The sequence below is a fragment of the Hyla sarda genome, chromosome 1 (genome assembly GCF_029499605.1).
Source record: "Hyla sarda isolate aHylSar1 chromosome 1, aHylSar1.hap1, whole genome shotgun sequence".
NCBI classification, from domain to species: Eukaryota; Metazoa; Chordata; class Amphibia; order Anura; family Hylidae; genus Hyla; species Hyla sarda.
The window spans coordinates 572,639,267-572,659,405 of NC_079189.1; the positions used below are offsets into that span (position 1 = coordinate 572,639,267).

Below are 20,139 nucleotides of genomic sequence, written 5' to 3' on the forward strand. Positions count from 1 at the left end.
CACCTAATTTTACAGTAGACTATCACACAGTGAGATTGCAGCACCTATTATTCAATTCCTGTCTGATTATCTGCCAGTAGCATTGGTGAGCACAACAAAGCCTGGTATAAACATCTCATTGTTCTCATCCAGTATAGGAATACTGCAGCCATAGGCACGTATCCCCCCTATCTGCAAGACGACATGCCCCCTCTATACAGCTCTTTGGGGGAGGAGGGGATGCACGAACACTGCATCTCTGCCTCTACTATAGAGATACAAGAAGGGGGCATGTCAGCCGCGGCATAATGCCCCGCCTCCTGCACGAGAGAGCTGGGACCACATACAGGAGATCGCGGGGGCCCCAGTGTTTGGACCCCTTGCGATCATATACATAGGGAATAAGTGTAAGTGTTGTATGGCTGCAGATCTCCTTTAACTGTATGCTGCAATTTTGAAACTACCAAAAATCTATTTGATTCAGGGAATCTTAGTCCTGTACTTCCTGGATGAGTGGTTGCTCAGTACGACAATTCTCAGAATGCATTGCTTTCCCTCAGCTCTTCATCACAGTCCTCCTACTGTGCCTACACCCCTCTCACAGCACTCCTGCCAGTTTCCCGCTCAAAGCTGCTGCAGAACATCTCATTTTACAGCAGACTATTGCACAATTAGTGAGGTTGCAGCACCTGCTATACATTTCTTTTCTGCTCCTCTGCCTATGGCATGGTTCAGCACAAGGAAGCCTGGTTTAACCATCTCATTCTTCACTAAATGTCCCAATAAAGATATATAGGTATATGACAAGGAGATGATGATGTTGGCTGTAGGGACAGGTCAGAGGCAATGACATTACACAGGGCAGGGCTACAGCTGAGATAGTGATGTGTTGTATTTGGAGAAAAGGAGGAGCCAGGGAGCTGCTGAGACAACACCACACTGACAATGAAGTACTACACAACTTCCAAGCAGGGGTGAATCAATCAATAGCCAGTACAAATTGTGACATTGTATTAGTAAGTTCAATATCTTGGGGTGATAGTCCCATTTGAATACAATTTTCAGATACCAGAATAACCATTTTAGTAGATAACTCCCAATATTAGATGCGCCATCTAATCAGCTCTTTGGTCATGTATTATAATTCTACTCAGATTTATTCCAAAAAAGAATCCAGCACCAAAGAAGAACCGCAATTATAAAGATGCAAAATAAGCAGACTGGGCTCATAGGTCCAAATAAAATCTAGCAATCCTTTAGGGCAGTGTACAGCTGTCTTGTAAGGTGCATGTACATCCCTGAACATCTCGTCATGTTATCAGAAGAAGAGCCTAAGCCGAGACACCAGATAAAAGGACAAGAGTGCGACCCTGCGGCTTCTGTTACCTCAGAAAGACATTATAAATCCACTGATATAAGTGTGAACGCCATGAGCTGCGTCTACAGATATATCTAACACATCTTCTGCCATGTCTTCATCTGCTTGTTATCTCAAGTTGTATGGATTGTAATGTACGGATATTAAATGTGTTGTCAGAGAACCAAATGGGAACAATTCTGAATAGTTAGGTATATCATTATCAAGACAAACTTTAGGAAGGCAGAATAGTGTAATTTTACACTTTGCTATACACTATATTACTGATCCTGTACTGATCCTGAGTAACATTCTGCGCTATACTCACTATTCTGCTGGTGAGGTCACTGTGTACATACATTACATTACTTATCCTGTACTGATCCCGAGTTATATCCTGTATTATACTCCAGAGCTGTACTCACTATTCTGCTGGTGAGGTCACTGTGTACATACATTACATTACTTATCCTGTGCTGATCCTGAGTTATATCCTGTATTATACTCCAGAGCTGTACTCACTATTCTGCTGGTGAGGTCACTGTGTACATACATTACATTACTTATCCTGTGCTGATCCTGAGTTATATCCTGTATTATACTCCAGAGCTGTACTCACTATTCTGCTGGTGAGGTCATTGTGTACATACATTACATTACTTATCCTGTACTGATCCAGAGTTATATCCTGTATTATACTCCAGAGCTGTACTCACTATTCTGCTGGTGAGGTCACTGTGTACATACATTACTTATCCTGTACTGATCCTGAGTTATATCCTGTATTATACTCCACAGCTGTACTCACTATTCTGCTGGTGAGGTCATTGTGTACATACATTACATTACTTATCCTGTACTGATCCAGAGTTATATCCTGTATTATACTCCAGAGCTGTACTCACTATTCTGCTGGTGAGGTCACTGTGTACATACATTACATTACTTATCCTGTACTGATCCTGAGTTATATACTGTATTATACTCCACAGCTGCACTCACTGTTCTGCTGGTGGGGTCACTGTGTACATACATTACATTACTTATCCTATACTGATCCTGAGTTATATCCTGTATTATACTCCAGAGCTGTACTCACTATTCTGCTGGTGGGATCACAGGGGGAGATTTAGCAAAACCTGTCCATAGGAAAAGTTGCTGAGTTGCCCATAGCAACCAATCAGATTTCTTCTTTCATTTTTGAAAAGGACTCATAAAACTAAAAGAAGGGATCTGATTGGTTGCTATGGGCAACTCAGCAACTTTTCCTGAGTTTTGATACATTTCCCCCCAGTGTACATACATTACGCTACTTTTCCTGTACTAATTGTAAGTTACATCCTGTGTCATATTCTAGAGCTGCACTCACTATTCTGCTGGAGTCACCGTGTACATACATTACATTACTTATCCTGTACTGATCCTGAGTTATATCCTGTATTATACTCCAGAGCTGTACTCACTATTCTACTGGTGGAGTCACTGTGTACATACATTACATTACTTATCCTGTACTGATCCTGAGTTATATCCTGTATTACACTCCAGAGCTGTACTCACTATTCTGCTGGTGAGGTCACCGTGTACATACATTACATTACTTATCCTGTACTGATCCTGAGTTATATCCTGTATTATACTCCAGAGCTGTACTCACTATTCTGCTGGTGGGGTCACTGTGTACATACATTACATTACTTATCCTGTACTGATCCTGAGTTATATCCTGTATTACACTCCAGAGCTGTACTCACTATTCTGCTGGTGAGGTCACCGTGTACATACATTACATTACTTATCCTGTACTGATCCTGAGTTATATCCTGTATTATACTCCAGAGCTGTACTCACTATTCTGCTGGTGGGGTCACTGTGTACATACATTACATTACTTATCCTGTACTGATCCTGAGTTATATCCTGTATTATACTCCAGAGCTGTACTCACTATTCTGCTGGTGAGGTCACTTTGTACATACATTACATTACTTATCCTGTACTGATCCTGAGTTATATCCTGTATTATACTCCAGAGCTGTACTCACTATTCTGCTGGTGGGGTCACTGTGTACATACATTACATTACTTATCCTGTACTGATCCTGAGTTATATCCTGTATTATACTCCAGAGCTGTACTCACTATTCTGCTGGTGGAGTCACTGTGTGCATACATACATTACTTATCCTGTACTGATCCTGAGTTATATCCTGTATTATACTCCAGAGCTGTACTCACTATTCTGCTGGTGAAGTCACTGTGTACACACATTACATTACTTATCCTGTACTGATCCTGTGTTATATCCTGTATTATACTCCAGAGCTGCACTCACTATTCTGCTGGTGAGGTCACCGTGTACATACATTACATTACTTATCCTGTACTGATCCTGAGTTATATCCTGTATTATACTCCAGAGCTGTACTCACTATTCTGCTGGTGGAGTCACTGTGTACATACATTATATTACTTATCCTGTACTGATCCTGAGTTATATCCTGTATTATACTCAAGAGCTGCACTCAATATTCTGCTGGTGGGGTCACTGTGTACATACATTACTTATCCTGTACTGATCCTGAGTTATATCCTGTATTAAACTCCAGAGCTGCACTCTCTATTCTGCTAGTGGAGTCACTGTGTACATACATTACATTACTTATCCTGTACTGATCCTGAGTTATATCCTGTATTATACTCCAGAGCTGTACTCAATGGGGGGAGATTTATCTAAACCTGTGTAGAGGAAGAGTGGTGCAGTTGTCCATTGCAACCAATCAGATCGAAAGAAGCAATCTGATTGGTTGCTATGGGCAACTTATCCTCGACAGGTTTTGATGAATCTCCCCACTGCGTACATACATAACATATTCTATACTGACCCTGAGTTATATTCTGTATTATATTCCTAAATTGCACTCACTATGTTGCTATGTTAATGTTTAAGAAAAATAGCCAGCACAACTACCCAATACTAAGGTGCACGCTGCTGTGGCAAATATAAAGTATACAAAAAGAAGGTTTCAGCAGCACTCTTGGTTTGAATTGATAGTGGATCCTGCATGTCACCCATTCAGAGACTTTATGCCCAGCAGAGGTGAGTGGAATGAGAACGTTAGGGTCCCATCTAAAGGGAGGCCACCTCCACGTGGTCGATCGGGGACACGTTTTCATCAAAAAGTGTGCCAAGAGCCTCTATCTTTTGATCAAGAGTGCTGCTGCAACCTTCTTTTTGTATGGTATGCTAATGTCTTACATGATTATGATATATATATATTTATTTATAGAGCGTAACATGGCACTTGGCACTGGACATACCCCGTTAAGGATTCCAGTGAAGACTCAATGCTACATTATATTACAGTTTACATGAGGAATCCTTTAATGTGTGTATGTAAAGGACTAAATACAATATCCTTTCTAAGGGAAAAACACAAGGGCCGGAAAAGAAGCCAAAAAACAAGGAACAATGTCAATATTTAGAGTCAGACAAATCACAATAAATACATGGTGGATCCTAAATGATGTTTGTCTTCCTGCGGCTCGCTTGTCAGACGGACCGAAGCAGACCCAGTTCAAAGGACGGGCGTGCAAAGGGGAGACGTCAGGCGGCCACAAAGGCTCGCACGAGAGGACGCCTTCACACGGCCGTCTGGTTGCATTTGGTTTGATGGCAAAACACAAAAACCAGAGCGGTGCCGCTTCATTCAGCAGGAATCTCAATAACAAGGTCCTCCATTATGTGTTGGGTTCCACTTCTGTATACATTATGGCGGATCGTGCACACTAGTCTGGGCCTTACTTCTCCTGCACATCAGAAGTTAATGTAAAAAATTTTATATATATATATATATATATTTATATATATATATATATATTTTTTTTTTTTTTATTGCATATGGCAACTTTTATACCCAAATTTTGTATCTATTTTTTGCCAGGGTTGCAGAACTAAATAGCAGAAGTGGTCACCGAGGCAGACGATCCACTTCTGCTTATTCTGGGATCGCTTTCACTTAGTTCTGTCTTTCTCTATTTTTCTAGTTCAGAGGATAAATTCCAAGAAACCAATGACAAAGCCGCGCCAATGCGGAGCGTAGGAAACATCTGCCTGCGGTCCGGGCAGTGCCCCTGGCAGGAGGACAGTTGGGTTCGGGCGGCTACTGGCAAAGGTTTATGGTGACGCTGCCCAAATGGGCTCCTATAAGGCACAGAAATAACCCATAGAGTAGTTTTTTTTTTTTTTCAAACAGTGTGTCTCCAGCTGTTGCAAAAATACAATTCCCAGCATGCCCGAACAACCTATAGTTGTCTGAAATAACGCTGCCATATCGCTGTACTTACCATGTCAATATTCTGCATAATATCCTGGAAGGACGGGTGACTCCGAAACTGCTCGAAGAGCTCCCGCTTGTATAGGAGAGCGTACACCAGGTTGGGGTTATGGTGGAGGGAGTTACTCAGACAGGAGTTTATGATTTCCAGCATCATCCGGATGACTTCTTCGATCACACTCAGGTCTTGTGCCTGTGTTAACAACGCAAAACATATCCATTAAATACACGACATAAACAAAAAAAACGAACAAAAAGAAACAATATAAAGTATCATGGCAGACGTATTCAAATAAGACAGTGGCAGAGACTGGCAACTCTCTAAAGCAGTCATTGCCACCTTGTGGCTCTCCTGCTGTTGCTGAACTACAACTCCAAGCATGCCATGACAGAGAGTGGTCAACAGCTGGAAGCCACAAGTTGGAGATCATTGCTCTAGAGCAGTGGTCTCCAACCTGCGGACCTCCAGATGTTGCAAAACTACAACTCCCAGCATGCCCGGACAGCCTACGGCTGTCCGGGCATGCTGGGAGTTGTAGTTTTGCAACATCTGGAGGACTCCAGGTTGGAGACCACTGCTCTAGAGCAATATCTCCCAACAAGCAACTTCCTGCATGCACTCCCTACCCTTACAAATAGTAGCACGTGTATTCTGCCAATTAAAATAATTATTACTCGAATCCCAATTCTTATTATTCTCCTCTTCCCCCTCTCTCCCCATTACAGACCCCTCTCTCACCTTAAAGACTTCTCTGCACCCCCTTACAGACTTATCCTCCCCCCCTCTCTCCCCATTAAAGACCCTCTGTCTCACCTTAGACTTCTCTGCACCCCCTTACAGACTTATCCTCTTCCCCCCTCTCTCCCCATTGCAGACCCCTCTTTCTCACCTTAAATATTCCTCTGCACCCCCTTACAGACTTATCCTCTTCCCCCCGCTCTCTCCCCATTACAGACCCCTCTCTCACCTTAAAGACTTCTCTGCACCCCCTTACAGACTTATCCTCTTCCCCCTCTCTCTCCCCATTACAGACCCCTCTCTCACCTTAAAGACTTCTCTGTACCCCCTTACAGACTTATCCTCTTCCCCCTCTCTCTCCCCATTACAGACCCCTCTCTCACCTTAAAGACTTCTCTGCACCCCCTTACAGACTTATCCTCTTCCCCCCGCTCTCTCCCCATTACAGACCCCTCTCTCACCTTAAAGACTTCTCTGCACCCCCTTACAGACTTATCCTCTTCCCCCTCTCTCTCCCTATGGCTGTCCGGGCATGCTGGGAATTGTAGTTTTGCAACATCTGGAGGACCCCAGGTTGGAGACCACTGCTCTAGAGCAATATCTCCCAACAAGCAACTTCCTGCATGCACTCCTTACCCTTACAAATAGTAGCACGTGTATTCTGCCAATTAAAATAATTATTACTCGAATCCCAATTCTTATTAACGGTTTATCCCAGAAAAAATTCTGCTGTCAGACACGTGACCTAACCACTTAGCTATAATGTTCATCAGAGCGTCCGCTGTTCTCTGGTGACAAGAAAAATAGCAGAATTCGAAACCTAGATCGGAATGCGAAAACAGGAGAAAACTAATGTAATAATACAAAATAAGTAACACAAAGTTATTCCACCTAGTCTTAGATAAGCTCCGCCCTTCTGTCAGACATGTAAATTCAGATGAGTCTAAGAGGGGAACAGAGGGTCGGGGGATGAGCAAAGGAGTCTTTAAGGTGAGACAGAGGGGTCTGTAATGGGGAGAGAGCGGGGGGGGGGGGGGGGAAGAGGATAAGTCTGTAAGGGGGTACAGAGGAATATTTAAGGTGAGACAGAGGGGTCTGCAATGGGGAGAGAGCGGGGGGAAGAGGATAAGTCTGTAAGGGGGTGCAGAGGAATATTTAAGGTGAGAGAGGGGTCAGCAATGGGGAGAGAGCGGGGGGAAGAGGATAAGTCTGTAAGGGGGTGCAGAGGAGTCTTTAAGGTGAGACAGAGGGGTCTGTAATGGGGAGAGAGCGGGGGGGAAGAGGATAAGTCTGTAAGGGGGTACAGAGAAGTCTTTAAGGTGAGACAGAGGGGTCTGTAATGGGGAGAGAGAGGGGGAAGAGGATAAGTCTGTAAGGGGGTACAGAGAAGTCTTTAAGGTGAGACAGAGGGGTCTGTAATGGGGAGAGAGAGGGGGAAGAGGATAAGTCTGTAAGGGGGTACAGAGAAGTCTTTAAGGTGAGAGAGGGGTCTGTAATGGGGAGAGAGAGGGGGAAGAGGATAAGTCTGTAAGGGGGTGCAGAGAAGTCTTTAAGGTGAGAGAGGGGTCTGTAATGGGGAGAGAGCGGGGGGAAGAGGATAAGTCTGTAAGGGGGTGCAGAGGAATATTTAAGGTGAGAGAGGGGTCAGCAATGGGGAGAGAGCGGGGGGAAGAGGATAAGTCTGTAAGGGGGTGCAGAGGAGTCTTTAAGGTGAGACAGAGGGGTCTGTAATGGGGAGAGAGCGGGGGGGGGAAGAGGATAAGTCTGTAAGGGGGTACAGAGAAGTCTTTAAGGTGAGACAGAGGGGTCTGTAATGGGGAGAGAGAGGGGGAAGAGGATAAGTCTGTAAGGGGGTACAGAGAAGTCTTTAAGGTGAGACAGAGGGGTCTGTAATGGGGAGAGAGAGGGGGAAGAGGATAAGTCTGTAAGGGGGTACAGAGAAGTCTTTAAGGTGAGAGAGGGGTCTGTAATGGGGAGAGAGAGGGGGAAGAGGATAAGTCTGTAAGGGGGTGCAGAGAAGTCTTTAAGGTGAGAGAGGGGTCTGTAATGGGGAGAGAGCGGGGGGAAGAGGATAAGTCTGTAAGGGGGTGCAGAGGAATATTTAAGGTGAGACAGAAGGGTCTGTAATGGGGAGAGAGAGGGGGAAGAGGATAAGTCTGTAAGGGGGTACAGAGAAGTCTTTAAGGTGAGAGAGGGGTCTGTAATGGGGAGAGAGAGGGGGAAGAGGATAAGTCTGTAAGGGGGTGCAGAGAAGTCTTTAAGGTGAGAGAGGGGTCTGTAATGGGGAGAGAGCGGGGGGGAAGAGGATAAGTCTGTAAGGGGGTGCAGAGGAATATTTAAGGTGAGACAGAGGGGTCTGCAATGGGGAGAGAGGGGGGCAAGAGGATAAGTCTGTAAGGGGGTGCAGAGAAGTCTAAGGTGAGACAGAGGGTCTTTAATGGGGAGAGAGGGGGGGAGGATAAGTCTGTAAGGGGGTGCAGAGAAGTCTTTAAGGTGAGACAGAGGGGTCTGTAATGGTGAGAGAGCAGGGGGAAGAGGATAAGTCTTTAGAGGGTGCAAAAGGAGTCTTTAAGGGGGAGATAAAGGAGTTCAGATGAGTCTGTAAGGGGGGGGGGTTGCGGAGGGAGACAGAGGAGTCTGTAAGGGGGTACAGTTCATGTAGGGGAGGGAAGGATCATAAAGTTGGATTTCGGCAAGCTCGATACTTCTGTAAGTTGGAGGAGATAGGAGGAGTCTGGCAGCGCATTTTTTCCCTCTCCCCCACTGAGAGCACATGCATGCTCGGCTCAGCAGAGAGTGAATGTGCTTGGAGGTTGGAAGAAATAGATATGTGTGGCTGATTTTAGACATAAGTGTCCGGGCAGTATATCTGCACACATTCACTTATTTATTTCTTTTTGTCTCACTGTGTCACTTTTTGCATGTTGTGTGTACACAGGATTTGTCAGAATGCGGTAGCCCTTCTGGGTGTCCCTCCTGGCGGTCTAGGGGAGGTGTGTGTGGCCATTAGGTTCCGCACCTCCCTGCAAACACCCCGGGTACTCCTGCTTTGGCAGGGTACCTACCGTTATCGGCTCTGCGGGCAGATACCTTGGCTAACGCCAAGGGGGATGCCGGGAGCATTTGTGGTCCCCTAGTAGCTTCGGCGAAAAGGGACATCGAACCTGGAACCTCGCAGGTACCTTTTGGTCTGGAGGCGAAGGGTAAGGTTTGTTGGGGGGCCTCTCTCCTATCGGAGAAGGGCTTGCGATAGACCGCATCCTTTGTGCACGTTTTTTTAGTGTAACACGTTTCCACTTTTTCTTGCACTTTGGGTGATTCGAGAGCACGTTCCTCGGCTTTAAAAAAAAAAAAAAAAAAAAAAAAAAAAAAGTAGAGAACAAAACATCAGCGAACACAAGTATAATCCTGTGCAATCACTGGCTAAGAGTCACCAGCCGAGCATTGCCATCAGAAGTCCCATAGAGAATAAATGGGGTAGAGGTTGAGAAGATGTACGATTCATGTGGGGGGGGGGGGGGGGGCACTGAACTCTGTTCTAGTGATCAGTCAGTATCCCAGTAATGGAACCCCTTACTACATCACATTATCCCCTATCCCAGTGTTTACCAACTTCCCAGCAGGCTGGAAGCTGTAGTTCTGCAACAGCTGGAGGCCCCCTGGTTGGGAAACACTGCTATATCCTGTAAACAGTGTTCGTGTATCTCTGGCTCTTCCATAGACATACATTGAGAGGCATGTCGGCCACCACTTTGTGCCGTGGGCTACCTCCGCACTGTGCATGGAAAAAGCCGGGGTGCTGGGCAGGAAATCGCAGAGAGGTGGGATCCTTTGTTAAGTCAAGCGTAATTATAAAAAGTGTCTCAATCCCTGAAGGATCTGCCCTGTCTTATATTAGGGTATGTTCACATGTACCATATATGCTGCAGATTTTATCACTGACCTACCAGCCTAAAATCTGCAGCATATATAATTTGTGTGAACATCCCCTAATCTATGTGAATGGGCACTGTGTTATACCTAAAATCCCCTGTATTGGCACTACAGGGACACTGAACGCTAACTACTACCACAGATAACTGCTGATCACCGGGGCCATTTTGGAGACTGTTGGAAGAACAGCGCCCCTATAAGCAACATAAATCTTTCTCTTAGTCCAGTGTTTCCCAACCAGTGTGCCTCCAGCTGTTGCAAAACTACAACTCCCAGCACTACAGGGACACTGAACGCCTGCTACTACTACTACCAGATTATAGCTGATCACCGGGGGCCATTTCGAAGACTGTCCAAAGTAGGGAATTCTATAATGCTCCTAGCCCAGTGTTTCCCAACCAGTGCGCCGCCAGCTGTTGCAAAACTACAACTCCCAGCACTACTGGGACACTGAATGCCTGCTGCTATTACTACTACTACCAGATTATAGCTGATCATCGGGGGCCATTTCGAAGACTGTCCAAAGTAGAGAATTCTATAATGCTCCTAGACTAGTGTTTCCCAACCAGTGCGCCTCCAGCTGTTGCAAAACTACAACTCCCAGCACTACTGGGACACTGAACGCCTGCTACTACTACTACTACCAGATTATAGCTGATCATCGGGGGCCATTTCGAAGACTGTGCAAAGTAGAGAATTCTATAACGCTCCTAGACCAGTGTTTCCCAACCAGTGTGCCTCCAGCTGTTCCAAAATTACAACTCCCAGCATGCCCGGACAGGGTTGTAGTTTAGCATCTCGGCTTTTGCAGATTTAAATCGGAAACAATGCAACAGAAAAGAATGAACTCCCTTTTTGCTTTTACAAAGGGAAATGCTACTGATTCTGCAGTCTTATCCAGAGTGTACGGCCCTCCCGGTATCATATATCTGCCGGCGATGTGGCGCTGGAGTTAATGGTCACGGAGCCGGCAGGCACATTTGTTTGGGCGCTCTGACATAGTACAGCGAGGGAGGAAACAATCAGGCCTCTCACAATGAGATAAAGGGAATTTTCTCTCGCAGAAATAATGGGCTCTGCTAAGCGAGAGCCAAGTGCAACACAGGACTCCAAACAAATCCCAATCAGGGCTTCAGTGCGTGGCACCAGCTTACCTCAGCGCTGGTCTGGCAGGACGGTCACAGCTGCCCTAAATGAATGGGTGTCTCTCTGGTGGAATTCCTGCAATTCTTATGGGTTTTTTCTGTTTGTGTAAGCCGACCTTGTGTACATTATAGCAGGAACCTGGCAGGCCTGAAGTTTTCAGCATATTTACTAGATGACTGGCAGGCGTCGGAAGTGCAGCTTTAAATATTGGGTCGCCGCATTCTCGGACTCGGCAGGTCACTGGGTTGTGATGCTCGGTGCAGAGATGTCGTTGGCGTGCAAGTTGGTGGGCATGTTGGCATTGGTTTGTGCAGATTCCACAGACACTTTTTAAAGAGTTAATGTTATTTAAAAAAAAAAAAAAACAACCTTTGACGTCACGCAGACATATTAAAAGTTTTTATCTGTCAGGGTCTCAGCGCTGAGATCCCACGATCTCTAGATAGAGCCGGTAGAAGTGATTAGCGGCACACTTTATTTCTTTGTGCTCAGTCTATGTAAGGCCAAGTTCACACGGGCGAAAATGTGCAGAATGTCCGCCCGGAAAACATTGCTTGCATTTGAATGTTCCAGTGGCCGCTAGGACCGCTCCAAAATGCATTGTCATCTCGTAGACAGCAATGCATTTCCAAGCAGAACCCGCAGAAAGAATAGACACAGATTCTTTCTGCAGTGGAAATTTTGCCCTGTGCACAGGGCAGCAGAATGACATTGAAATTAATGGGACACTGCTGCAGAGGAATTTCTGAGCAGAATATTCCCACGGAATTCAGCAGTGTGAACATAGCCAAATTGTTTGCAGAAATATTTTCAGGGGTGGGGGCATTATTTTAAAGAGATGGCCCACTAATTTAAAACTGTATGACTGGTGAGCCCCCTATGATCTCCAGAACGGGGCCTTGTCTCTCCCTGTGCATGAAGAGGCATCTTGGCACGTGCTACAAGCATTCTCTATGGGAGTGCAGTACACTGGTTTCTCTGATGTGCCTACAGACAGTGCATTGAGTGTGTGCCAAATCCACCACTACATGTACAGGAAAAGATGGGGCCTGTTCTACAGATGGTGGGATTTTCACCGATCAGACCCCCTGCGATCAAACACTTATGCAGATAGGGGACACATTTCAAGGTAGTGGAGTGCCCTATAAATGTCATCCATGCTCCGCCCAGGATGGGATATGCTGAGGCCTGTTAGTAGATATAATGATTACAACACAACCCATTGAACTAACATGCAATCCTTTAATATGATAGGAATAATCTGCTAAACACTCACTGATGTGATCTCCGCTGTCCAGAAGTCATCCTGTGTATACATGTGGCAGACAAACAGGTACATGTGTCATTCAAAGCCGTCGCACACCCGCACCTACATCATCACATGCTGCAGGTTAGGCGCATCAGGAACGGAGGTTAGCCATGCGTAATCCTATATCATTACCACTCCTTCAACCTTGTATCATGTTCCCCCCTGTGAAACTGCAGCACCACATGCACCTGAATCGCCAATGAAGCAATATAGAACTGCTTAAATGTCGCTGTATGTTTTGAATTCCTTGACAGCTATTAACAGTGGCCCTTGGCTGCTGAAACCAGCTTGGTCCCACCATATGGAACAAGCTCAAGTCCCGAGCCTGTTCCATACATACACCGTTAATAGCACATAGCACGAGTATACTTGTCATTAACAGGTTAACAAGCTTCCCCAGCCACCCCCTACGCAGACATTCATCTACATAGTTCCCACGTACTATGCAAATAGCGCAGAGCACTGGACGAATCTTTGGAGGTTCAACAGAGTGAGTCATCAAAAAATAACCTATGCTTAAAAGTCATTAAAAAAAAAAGAATTTGACATATCAGACACACAAAAAGTTTTGGTCAGTCGGGTCCGGGTGCAATCAGAAGCAACCAGCTAAGCACCACTCTCCCTATCTCGCTCCTAGCTGTAGTTAATCGATTCTATACAAAGTCTATGTAGCCTACAACGAAGAGCTAAGCGCTTCTGGCCACAAAGCCTAATAATAAGCCTACACTGCCCTATTCTTTATAGAGAACTTTCCAGCAGCCTCCTACTTATCACCCACAGGATTACAGTAAAAAGGTGCCACCAGTGTATAGATAAGATATCAGCTCATTAACAATAGGTGATGGTCACAGCTCCCCTCCTCCCCCTCCCAGCACAAAGACAGGTTATGGAGTATGACCACAAAACTGTCCCATAAAAGTTAAAGGCTTATTCTCCTGCCTATTGTTTCCGATGATCCATGTGGCTGCTGTAAAGCATCTATATAAATGCTGTTAACAGAGCAGAGCAAAAGCTCGGGCAATATGGCTGCCCCAATAATAATGTAAAAAAATGAAATCCAAAAACTTACAATCACAAAATAGAAACAGATTAGAAAAAAACATGTTTCAGTATCTGGCTGCAAGGGACTATGCTGAATGTTCAATTTCTCTTTAGCAGCGTTTTCCAAACAGCGTGTCTCCAGCTGTTGCAAAACTACAACTACCAGCAGGCCCGGACAGCCTTTGGGGCATGCTGGAAGTTTTAATTTCGCAACAGCTGGAGACACACTGTTTGGTAAAACTCTTTTCTATAGTCTAGTCCCCTTATCACTTATTAAATAGAAAATCCCTTTTAACAGATTAAAAAAGAAATAGCAAATCTAATGTATGGAATTATAATATTCCTTCTGATTCTGAGCAATTCTTCACATGGGGCATAAGGCTTCCAAGTTATGGGCAGAGCAACCAAATCATAAAAGTGACACAAAAGTTTAAAACACAAGTTTACCTGTAATTTAAAAGAAAGTTTTAATTGGTCAGGGTCTTAGTACTGAGGCCACTAAAGATCAGGAGAACACACAGGGAGAAGCGCACATTTGCCTGCTTCACTCTCCAGCTTTCAGCGATATATTATAGTCTTATGGGGTCGCAAGATGGAGGTCACTGAGCAGGGGAGTAAGCTGTGCTACCATGTGCTTCGCCCGCTTGTTCGCCTGATTAATGGGGGTCTCAGCACTGTCAACCGGACCGATCAAATCTTTTGACATGTCTCTGTGACATGTCAGTAGTTTTTTTAAATAACAGAGACAGTAACTTTTATCTAAATACATCTAAAAATCTAAAATATGTTTAACTACATAGCTAAATAAGGTCCCCCTTAGGGTAAGTGACATAAATCAACACGTCAGCAGTCCAATCCACCCCCTATCCAAAAAACGGTGTGTACGCTGAGTGAGGACAGAATCGGGACAGTCTTACGCGCTTCAGCTGCTGGTATGTATAACAGATACCAGAGGAAGGATTGATAGCCTCATCAATAAATTAGCCCTATTAGGTTTCCTACCCCGCTCACAGAGGGATACCCAGGATGACCCATTCTTTGCAGCTAATCCTGCCTATTGCCATAGTTTCACCCCACTGTGTAATCCCTATGTTTTATCACCTCTTATACAATAGCCAGACCACAGGCTAAGGGGCAATATTTGTACATATGGTGCATTTCATACATGCGAGGGAGGAGAGTTGCTAGTTTGTACTTTTAACCTGTGCAGGTTCCTCTAATGAGTCTGCAAATGCTAGCATGACAAAACCCGTTGGGAAGGCAAAAAAGGGTGAAGCTAGAGCAGCTCTCTCTAAACTGGGTGATACTAATGTGTCGTGTGTCGGTGACAGTCCCCAGATGTGTGGCGGAAATGGCCCTGCTTCTGATCTTGAAAGATGGGACTGCGGGCACTTTAAATCAGTGAGCTGCGGTGGCTGCCGGGACTGATGAGTGTAGCACCTCATGAAGCTGTGCATAAGACGTCCCTCGTCAGATCCGCTGAGACTTCCCCTATGCCTGCCTAAACGCACTGAGAGACACAAGATAGTTGAGAATGCATTGGCACAGCCGGGGATCAAAAAGGGGGAGGGGGGGTAATGATGTGGCACAATGGTTGGTCAAGAGGGAAGAATGAAATGGCACAGGGGAGGATCAAGTAGGGAATTTATGTGGGACAAGGGGTTGTTTGGGGGGGGGGTGATGTGGCACAGGGGGTGATAAAAAGGTGTAATGAAGGGGCACAGGGGAGATGAAATGGAACAGGAGAGATTAAATGGCAGAGAAGAGGATCAAGGGAGGAAAGAAATTGCACAGGGGGTGGTCAAGGGAGGGTGGAATAAATTGACACTGGGGAAACCAAGTGAGGGGAAATTAATTGGCACGGGGGGGGGGAGGAATAAAGTGGCAGGAGGTAAAGGGATCAAGAAAGGGGATGAAACTGAACGGGGGGGTGATAAAATGGCACAGCGGGCTACCAGCAACATTTGTAATGCCAATATTGGTATCATGTTGTGCGTTGTAGGTGCAGGATAAGACAACTACAAAGGTTCAACCCAGGAGTGGGGGGGGGGGGGGAGAAAGAGTAAAAAAAAATTATAAAACTAATTCTCTGCACTCAGACTGTCAATCACAGATGGCATTTGCCTACGGCGCAGTTCAAAGGTATTTGCAGCATCGCAAGGAGACTCTGAGAACAGTGTCAGAATGCAGTTCACCTGTCAGGTCCTGGAGACAGTGAACGGGTCTGGTTCTTATAATGTAATGGTCATTAAGGGGTTTGGCCTATCTGTCTCGATTTGGGTGGTGCCACAAACTTGGAATGGAGAGGAGGTGGGACTCCAACCAATAAAGATTGTATCATCTATCACAGTGTTTCCCAACTAAGATGCCTCCAGCTGTTGCAAAACTACAACTCCCAGCATGCCTGGACTGCCGAAGGCAGTCCAGGCATGCTGGGAGTTGTAGTTTTGCAAAAGCTGGAGGCACCTTAGTTGGAAAATAGTGTTGTCCCTTTTGTGCTCGTCTACCTCTTGACAAAGCCGCTGAGTTGGTGAAACTCTGACCAATAGATACCTGTGTAACGGCAGGCAGAGGTACTTCAAATACATTACAGTAAGAGAAAGAGGCCAGGTGGCCAAGTGCAATAAACGCCGTTATGTATGATCAGATTCGGTAGATAGCACTAGATTTTAACACTTTATATGTGCATATAGGTTTATATATATATATAATGGTTTTTTTGGGGGGTATATGGGACATTTGGGTTGTTTTTGGGTTGCCAAAGAGGTGACCTATGAGTTGAAAATTGTCACAGCACTGGGGTACCTCCTGACACTATGATGTATGTGCGGCTGGCTTCTGTAGATTCCATCCCAACCCGCATAGTCTCACGCCGACAATATAAATAACACGCCCGCAAGAACGTTCTTAGAAGTCCCTTGTACGAATCTAAGGCATAGTTAAATATAAAAGCGACCTCACCCTATCTTCCTGCAGACAGACAAATATTGTCCGGAGCCGGATTACGTTAGACGCGGAAGATGGGACATCCCGGCTTCCCTTGTGTTTGGCGACTGCCGCTCCTCCAGATGAATTATCGGAAACACGGCGGCCTGGAATAGGAACGACCTGAAGATGTCGTCATGCAGTGGTTGAGTATTCAATGGATACGTTGGCACCATTCACCCTCTTTTGGGTATCTTTTGCCAAGGTCAAGGTATGGTGAAAGCCAATGGGTAATTTACTTTGCTTGTTCTACAGGCCAATGTTAAGGTCAGAAGGGCTCTGCTACATAGATTTACTGGAAACCTCCGCTCTGTACTTGACATCATGATTCCTGAGAGGAAGCATAGATACCATCCAAGATACACAACGCTACTTATGATGGACGACTCCGTATTGGAAAAAGGTTTCTGCCATTCGTTCCAAATCCAGTATCATTTACTCCAGGGCTGCCTCCGCCCCAGCACCCACAGAAAGTCCTAAAGAGTATGAACTCTCATCATTTTGAAAAAAAAAAAAGATTTTGCTTATTTATTTATTTTTAGGGACATGGCCGCTTGGGGTTAATAGGATAAGTCTGTTATTGCTGCTCAGCTCAGTTTAAGTGTATACTGGACAAAACTGATGCAAAAAACTGATGAAAAAAAGTTTCACTACCTTTTTATTATTATTTTTTTAAAAGGGCACTGTCGGAACCAAAAACGTTTTATCTGTTGTACATCTTGGCAAAACATTAATCTTTCTAATATACTTCATAAGAAAATGTTATCTCCTTTTATAGAAATCACGACCGATTAAAAAAAAAAAAAAAAAAAAAAAGACCACTAGGGGTCCCTATACCATCCAGAACATAATCCTGTCTGTCTGCAGCATCATCTTTGTCCCAGCTAAGGCACAGGCTGGGACAAAGTCGAGAAAGTGAGGGTGGGACTAGCACTCCTCTGTGCGTATTCCTGTCAGACTGCAGCATGGAAACAGAAAGGAGGGGGTTAAAGAACAGCCTGCAGTGGCTGGATGAAGAGACCCAGCACAGAACAGCAGATTCAGGGAGGGAAGAATGCATGGTAAGTGAGGGCGGTGTTAGTGCTTGCCTTGGACATGCCCCTTCCTGAGCAGTGGATGTCAGAATGAGTGAGCAGCAGAACAGAGGGATTTGTGAGCCAAATACAGAAGCTAGACAGTTAAAAAAGACATGTAAAGCCTCTGCATAACCTAGCAAGAGATGCTCTTTCCACTCCGGCCAAGAGATGAGGAACCTGGGCAGAGGACCCCCTTATAGTAACAGTACACTAATGGGTTGCATGAAAATGGATTTTCTAACCTAGACAACCCCTTTATCCCCTTCCTGCTGCAGCGATGTTTGCCATTTTTTTCTTTACTCCTTACAGTCTATTTTATTATTGAAAGTGCCACATTTAAAGGGGTACTCCGGTAAAAAACTTTTTTTTTTTAATCAACTGGTGCCAGAAAGTTAAACAGATTTGTAAATTACTTCTATTAAAAAATCTTAATCCTTCCTGTACTTATTATCTGCTGAATACTACAGTGGAAATTCTTTTCCGTTTGAAACACAGAACTGTCTGCTGACATCATGAGCACAGTGCTCTCTGCTGACATCTCTGTCCATTTTAGGAACTGTCCGGGGTAAAAGGAAACCTCCATTGCAAACATATGCTGCTCTGGACAGTTCCTAAAATGGACAGAGATGTCAGCAGAGAGCACTGTGCTTGTGATGTCAGCAGACAGTTCTGTGTTTCGAAAAGAAAAGAATTTCCGCTGTAGTATTCAGCAGCTAATAAGTGCAGGAAGGATTAAGATTTTTTAATAGAAGTAATTTACAAATCTGTTTAAAGGGATACTCCAGTGAAAACCTTTTTTCTTTTAAATCAACTGGTGACAGAAAGTTAAACATATTTGTAAATTACTTCTATTAAAAAATATTAATCCTTCCAGTACTTATTAGCTGCTGAATGCTACAGAGGAAATTCCTTTCTTTTTGGAACACTGATGACATCACGAGCACAGTGCTCTCTGCTGACATCTCTGTCCATTTTATAAACCATCCAGATGTATGCTAAGGGCAGCATAGTGGCTCAGTGGTTAGCACTGCTGCCTTGCAGTGTTGGGGCCTTGGGTTCAAATCCCACTAAGGACAACAATAAATAAAGCGTTATTATTATAATAACGTCAGCAGAGAGCACTGTGCTCGTGATGTCATCAGAGAGCATTCCAAAAAGAAAAGAATTTCCTCTGTAGTATTCAGCAGCTAATAAGTACAGGAAGGATTAAGATATTTTAATAGAAGTAATTTACAAATATGTTTAACTTTCTGCCACCAGTTGATTTACAAGAAAAAAGGTTTTCACCGGAGCACCCCTTTAACTTCCTGGCGCCAGTTGATTAAAAAAAAAAAAAAAAAGTTTTTCACCGGAGTACCCCTTTAAGGGATTAGCTGTACTTTTATGGGCACCCATTGTTTTAGCCTATAATGCAGTGTTTTCCCAACCAGTGTGCCTCCAGCTGTTGCACAATTCCAACTACCAGCATGCCCGGACAGCCTTTGGCTGTCCGGGCATGCTGGGAGTTGGAGTTGTGCAACAGCTGGAGGCACACTGGTTGGGAAAACACTGCATTATATAATAGAAACCTTTACAACTACAAATCAACTTTGTTTCACGTCACCATTTTTAAAACTTTTTTTTATTTCTTTCAATGAACAACCTACTTTTTTTTTTTTTCACATCCAAGTAGCTTAAATCCCAATGTGACTTACAGCTGACATTCTGTGTAGACAATCCTTTAATGCTTTCCTTTATTTTTCTTACACTGACACACAGTAACAAAAAAATCAGGACAGAGAAAGAGATTTGAACTGCAACGCATTAACCTCATAGAGACGTCTGGTGAATGACATCAGTAGAAAACAGACTGAACAAGCGAAGCGTCATCCCGATCCCTTTCAATTAAGACCGTATAAGCCGTATGCAGGTAAGTAGCACTGATGCCAGTAAATCTCCCACCAAACAAGGGTGAAAATAAGGAGAAAAAAAAAGTGCAAGATGGATTAGTGCAAATCTGAGGAGACGCGAGGCATTATACATAGGTTTTCTTTTATAGGAAGCCAGTGGTATAGAACGTCCCCGCGCATCCCTGGAGAGATTGGGTTACGTATTTAACAATCGTCGCTCTCATTTTCCACAATGCTTTACATTCTGGGGGTTAAACCTCTTTTGAGGGCACAGTTGATACTGGCGGGCGGTGTGGGAGGTCCGTCCGGGCGGATGAATAGGAGCGAAGCTCCTTAAGAAACCTGACA

General features: G+C 44.6%; 1 protein-coding gene across 3 annotated transcripts in view; it reads right to left on the reverse strand.

Moving 5' to 3' along the window:
- Positions 1-20,139, reverse strand: part of DYM (dymeclin) — a 382,495-nt gene that overhangs the window by 63,791 nt on the left and 298,565 nt on the right. For all 3 annotated transcript variants that reach the window (XM_056543831.1, XM_056543823.1, XM_056543838.1), the window contains one exon: positions 5,684-5,866. In XM_056543831.1, the coding sequence (XP_056399806.1) occupies positions 5,684-5,866 (183 nt within the window). The remainder of the gene's footprint in view (positions 1-5,683; positions 5,867-20,139) is intronic.